This window comes from Miscanthus floridulus, unplaced genomic scaffold (assembly GCF_019320115.1).
Source record: "Miscanthus floridulus cultivar M001 unplaced genomic scaffold, ASM1932011v1 fs_106_4_5, whole genome shotgun sequence".
NCBI lineage: Eukaryota > Viridiplantae > Streptophyta > Magnoliopsida > Poales > Poaceae > Miscanthus > Miscanthus floridulus.
The window spans coordinates 1-6,226 of NW_027096189.1; the positions used below are offsets into that span (position 1 = coordinate 1).

General features: G+C 42.0%; 1 protein-coding gene across 1 annotated transcript; it reads right to left on the bottom strand.

Moving 5' to 3' along the window:
- Positions 1-5: 5 nt before the first annotated feature.
- Positions 6-6,226, bottom strand: LOC136530319 (protein S-acyltransferase 24-like; the record flags this gene model as incomplete). Its single annotated transcript, XM_066523087.1, has 13 exons — positions 5,779-6,226; positions 4,885-5,025; positions 4,483-4,595; positions 4,269-4,348; positions 3,999-4,162; positions 3,101-3,239; positions 2,928-3,027; positions 1,770-1,827; positions 1,528-1,605; positions 1,344-1,442; positions 939-1,017; positions 717-865; positions 6-212 (listed from the first exon to the last, which is right to left on the bottom strand). Coding segments are annotated over exons 1-13 (1,695 nt in total), but the record flags the coding sequence as incomplete, so codon positions are not given.

Here is a 6,226-nt window from a genome sequence, read left to right on the forward strand (position 1 = left end):
GCACTTGTCATCTGTACCATCCCCATTTCCTCATCGGTGTGCAATGTCTGGTCTAGCCGTTCAGTGTCCTCATTGTATCCATACAACAAGAAGTCAGAGCAGTTCTTGCGAATCCCATGATCATACGGGTTCCTGAATCTGCCACCTGGGCCTCTGAGATATGCATATCTCATGGAATTTGCCATCTCATTTGTTGTAATGTTCCTTGCTATCTGCAAGTGAGATGGAAGCAAGGCATGAGCACAGTGCAGGTATGCCTTTCATGTATAATGGAATGATGGAATGGATAGCTATAGGATGGAAGGCAACATCCTACACAGAAACCTCACAGAAAGCAAACCGGATTCCTAACCTTCATTATTTCATAATGAATCCGAAATAACATAGCAGTTTTATTCTTGATATTCTAGAGTTCGAAACCACGAACAGTACTAAATGTTAGTGTATACTATCAGAAGCCATACACTTAGGAATCATGAAAAGGCTGAAAATGGCATAAACAATACAACAAATCCAACAAGGCTTCAAAGATTTCAATGGTAAACACAAATGGCTGCAGTACCAGTTCCTTACAAGTTCGTGGTGTCTAATCAAAGTTGATGTTCCAGTTAGTGATCAAACAATATTTACAGTTTTACAAACAATATAAAATCACTCCGTAAAAACTAACCAAGTTTCTCTGTGAAAGAAATATAAATTCAAAAAAAAAACTTTACCTGCGATGCTTGAACAACTGTAAGAACTGCAACGCCAAAGAAAAAGAAACAATCTAGTGTGAGAAATGATACCACCCCAGGATGCTGGAATGCAGAATAATGAATCCAAGCACCAAAGGATGATGGGGAATCTGGATCCCTTACAATTCCTGCAACAAAAACAGCAATGAAGCAACAAGAACTTCCAATGTAATAATTAGGATAAAGGACTCAAGGCATTACTCATAATGGCAGCAGAGCCAGTAATGATCATTGCCAAAACTTCTAGAGTGAGGAACATGAAGAATTCCCATTTGTTCTTCTGCAGTTACAGTTCACAAATAAACCAGATGAAAGAACACACTCACATTGAAGAAACAATGAATTATTTTAAAGGCCACAATTCTCTTTCTAATGTTACAGGCAGTAATTCAGTAAGATTCTCAGAGAGAGAGAGAGAGAGAGAGAGAGAGAGTACCATGATATTTATGTCAACTTTTATCAAATTTCATTGTTGATTATACGTTGGTGGCAAGCTTTCAGGATTTGTTGCTTGAGTATCTTAACTCAAATACAATACAGAAGGGCAGAAGGCAGATACATTAAATCACAACTACATAAATACGAAATCACAACAGAAACATGTACCTTTCCTATGCAATTAGATACCCAAGGGCAGTGGTGGTCAAACTGCTCCACGCAACGATCACATGTAGAACAATGTTTCGAACGAACAGGTCTGACTATCTGAAATGAAGATGTTAGGAAATCTGATCCATGAGAATAACAATCAAGGAGAGAGACAACTGAATTGCTCAATCGAGTGACTTACTTTGCATGTTATACAAAGTTGTGACCAGTTGCCAGAAACAAGTGCAGGATTTTCTAACTCCATCTTCAGCAACGGTTCCTAAACGAACAAATGCGCATGATTTAGACAGCAAAATTTGGGATTATGTTTTGACTTTTGAAGTTTGGAAATGCATCAAGCTAAAAGAACCAAAGTTCAATCAGAAGATAAAATTACATGCAGGAAACTACAATAATTAATGGGTACTTATATTTTAAACTTACATCATCCCTTTGATTTTGCGAGCCCCTTGTATTTATGTTGATGTAACCTGGATCTTTCCTGCATAAAGCAATTGTCAATGTCATGATGGTGTTGAATGATAAAGGCTGCCTATATATCTATATCTTGTGCGTGATATGAAAGTAGCGGGGTAATTATACGACAAAACAATAGATATTTGTTATTAAAAGTGATATAGGGTAGACCCAGTGCCAGAGGCTCCCACATGAGTGGGGTCTGGAGAAGGGAAAAACCGAGGCAAGCCTTCCCCCCGCAAAATCTGCGGAGAGGCTGCTTCGAACCCATGATCTAGTGACTCAGTGAGACAGCTCTCACCACTGCACCAGGCCTGCCCTTCTATTAAAAGTGATATAATGAATTAAATAATTTTGTGTCTATCTGAGCATGCAAGAGTTGATCAAACAGTCAGCTACTAAAAATGGGTAAAGATATATCACACAAAGTTTTAGTTTTCCGCTCCACAAGGTGCATAAACTGAGAGAGTTTAACAAAGCCAAAGGACTCTAGCCCAAGTGGTTAGGGAATTCCGGCGGCACCCCTCAGGTCCTGAGTTCGACTCCCCGTGGGAGCAAATTTCAGGCTAGGGGTAAAAAAAATCCCCTCGCCCGTCCCCATAAGCCAAAGCGCAGAACGGCCTGGCCCGGTTCTCACAGGGCAATGGATTCCGCTGCGTCAGGATGGGGCGGGGGTTCGGGGGTTTTCTCGATCTGTGTGAGAAGATAATCCTTCTTCTTAAAAAAATGCCCGGGGGCGTCATACCCCCCGCAGGTCGAGTTTTTTTTAGAGAGTTTAACAAAATACCCCAAAAAAGAAAATCACAGACCCACAATATTACCAAGAAGTAATAAGTACTTCCTCCGATCAGAAATATAAAGTCCATCTAGGTTTGTCCTAAGTTAAAAAAAGTTCGACTAGCAATATCTACACAAAATGTATTATATTAAATGAAAAGAGGTTTATCCAAGTATTTTACATAATGAATCTAGATATTGGTGGTCAAAGTTAAACTAGTTTGACTTAGGACAAACCTAGATCAACTTACATTTCTGATCAGAGGAAGTAGTAACTGGCGATCAACGCCCTCATGTCTGGTTTGACCTATTTATAACTATCAACAGAATGCAAATTTTTAAAAATACCTGCTACATTTATAGAACATGACCAACCCAGCAGTTGCAAGAAAAACTCCTGACCATGCGAATATCCCAAATGGTGCTGTCATAGTCATGGCATATTGTCCTGATGAGACCAGCAATAACATATTACAGAAGATCAAGACAGTGAAAAAACATAAAGATGCTACTCAATTTACCTGATATAACAGAGTGTATATATGTAATAAGCATGCCAATAATGGTGCACCAAAGAAGAGGAGAAAGCCCTAATTTTGACAATTTCCCAAATCTGGTGTTCACACCACATCCTCTGTCGTGTACCCTTCTAGCATTGTCCTGAAAAATATTGGTAACACAAGTAAGCAAATGGAAGGACATTTCAGCTCATGGTCAATATGATCACTCTTATCCAGCTTAAGTGGTAAATAGAAGGTAACCATTTAACCATTTACAAGAGCAATCACAAGTCATTAACTGATCATTAAGAAGTTAACATCTAGTTCTTACTTAAACATTAGAAAGGTGCCAGGTCAAACTAAACCAAATCATTTTCCTCCTTGGTTACCTCTGTTTCAGTATTTTAACATCTAGTTCTTACTTTAAGATTCAGAGGAAAATTACCACTAAACAGATTAGACAGCATGTTATAATGCTCCTAACCGGTTAACAGTAATTTAGAGGGAAACAGGCATAGAAAACATACGACGATCCAAACAATTAATCCTTAACAGTAACATGTCTGTATATTAGCAATCCATGTGCCACAATCAAAACTTAAAAATAGAGCATCCTTTACAACAATCATTAGCAGCTAGTAGTCTAGTGTTATATTACCATTTTATTTCATTACTTTCTTGCTCTTTTAGTTCATGTGTCTCATGTCAGGTTTCATCTAAAGCCTACCCCAATTTGCTTAAGACTAAATGTTTTGTGGTTATAACATGTCTGCATGCAAAACCATAGTAAGAAACTTGCTGTCATTATACCTATCAGATGGTAATGCTAGGACATTGGGACTCTTGACTCTTACGACGCTGCAGAAACAGGACTTCAAGTAGATTACGAAATATAAATGTCATGGTTAATTTTACTCACGAGGAAAAATGCAACTTGCCGATGATTCTTATCGGCAGCAAGCTGTGCTGGAGTTAATCCAGTTTTGTCTTTCACCATCAAATCATCCTTTTTGCCAACCTGAACTAAGACAGTGCATGCCTCAAGGTTCCCCCGAATAGCAGCCCAATGTAAAGGGGTACAACCTAAGAGTAGCATTTGCAGTTAAAAGGAACAGCAACCAAATAAGCTGATATAATTACCAAAGGAGTGATTATAAATAATATAGGCATGAGATAAATTTACACATGCCTTCTTTGTCTTGCCGTCCCCTATAAGCATCCAAAAACAAAAGAAGCCGTATGGAGTCTGCGAATCCCTTATAAGCAGCCCTAGAAGGGAATACGTAAAAACAGAGAGAGAAATAAGCAGCAAAATGTTAAAATTCAGCAGGGCAGTATGTTACAAAGTGCACAAGCAGAAATTACAGCGAGGCAAATGAGAAACATATAACACAAGTACAAACCAGTGTAAAGGGCTCCTTCCATCATTATCAGGGATATCTGGATCAGCATTCCATTTCGCGACAATGTGGTAAATGAATGCAGTCTGACCATACTGTGCTGCAACATGTGTGGCCTGAACACAGAAGTATATTGACTTAAAGAGCTGCGGCAAATTCTCTGCATAATCAACTTCAGTGATTCTTTTTTCCCCTAACGCAGAACAATCACATGACCAAAGTATGTTTTTAGTCTACTATTAACCTCTGACCTGGTAAAGTGGATATAATTGGTCAGCTGCAGATATACATCCAAAACTGCTTTAGTTGGCTACCGGTTGTCAACGAAAGATAGGCAGCTTAAAGTGGAGACAGGCACAACAAGGACCAAAGAGGCAAAGAAACAGCAGGGAAGAGAATACAGACCTGATACCCATATAAATCAGCAGCATCCACCTTAGCTCCTTCTTTCAGGAGTAGTTCGGCAACTTGAATATGACCACGTACAGCACTCCAGTGAAGTGCTGTTTGTCCAGTGTGATCTACAGCATTTATGTCTGCTCCATGCTATTCAAATACAAGCACGAAATCATCACCAAAGGGAACCAAGGAAATTCAATCAACAACATTCATCAACCAAAAGTAGCTAATATGCCTTTCAACCACAGACACCTGATCAGAATAACAAAGCGATACCTACTAAGACATCAAGATACAAAATACTACGCAGCATCACAACATGTGTATTGTGCGAGATAATGCATTCATGCAATAAAAGGCATATCATGAGTAGTAATCATCTTGGTCTAGACTGTATCCTAAACATACCATTTACACATTTGATCTCAATTGAAATGGTTGAAGACATAAATAGAAGTAGCTAGTTGACACCGCAAAGCCATCTACATTCTTCCTGAACTGCCCTGTTGCAACTATCAGCAGGTAAATTTGATCCAGATGTACTAACAACCTACACACATCCAAATCCCTCCACATAAACCAGCTCCGAAATTCCAAACCCACCACCACGGCAAAGCATTCAGCTCGCAGATGCACACTTTGTTCACAAACAAGGATCCTCGGCCATAGAAACTGACCAGAATGATGACCACCGAAGGTGCATAGCTCCTTCGCGCAATTAAACAAGCAGCCCACGGTTCTGGCACACAAAATTCCAGCTCAGAAAGTGCATTGCATCGCTACGCAGCCTACTGTAACGTACCCTAAATCCCCCAATAGCAACGCAAAGCGAGCGACTATAAATAAAAGGCCAAATTGCGAGGCGTTGGAGGGGGCGCGGGAGCGGGGGGAGAGGGCAACCTCGAGGATGTACTGCGTGGCGGCGACGCGGTTATTGAGCGCGGCCCACTGGAGCGCGTGGTAGCCCCCGCCGTCGGGCTCGGTGACCGGACGGCCCTCCCCCTCCACCAGCCGCTGCAGCTTCTCCAGATCGCCGTACGCCGCCGCGGTGTACACGTCGTTCTTCAGCGACTCGTCCTCCGCCGGCGCCCCCGCGCCCTCCGCGGCGGAAGGGGCCGTGGACGCGGCCGCGACGAGGGAGGTCGAGGAGGTGGTGGTGTCCTCGAGCACCTCGATCTCCGACGCCATGGGTTCGGCGGGATCGGGGCGGGGTCCTGGGAGGCGGCGAGGTGGGGAGGGAGGAGAAGGGGTCGGAGCGTTTGACTGGGCGCTGGGCGTTCGTTGATTTTGCGTAGCGTTTGTCCCTGGTGACTCGAGAGGTGCGTGTGGCCGGAGCCGGAGGCGGAGA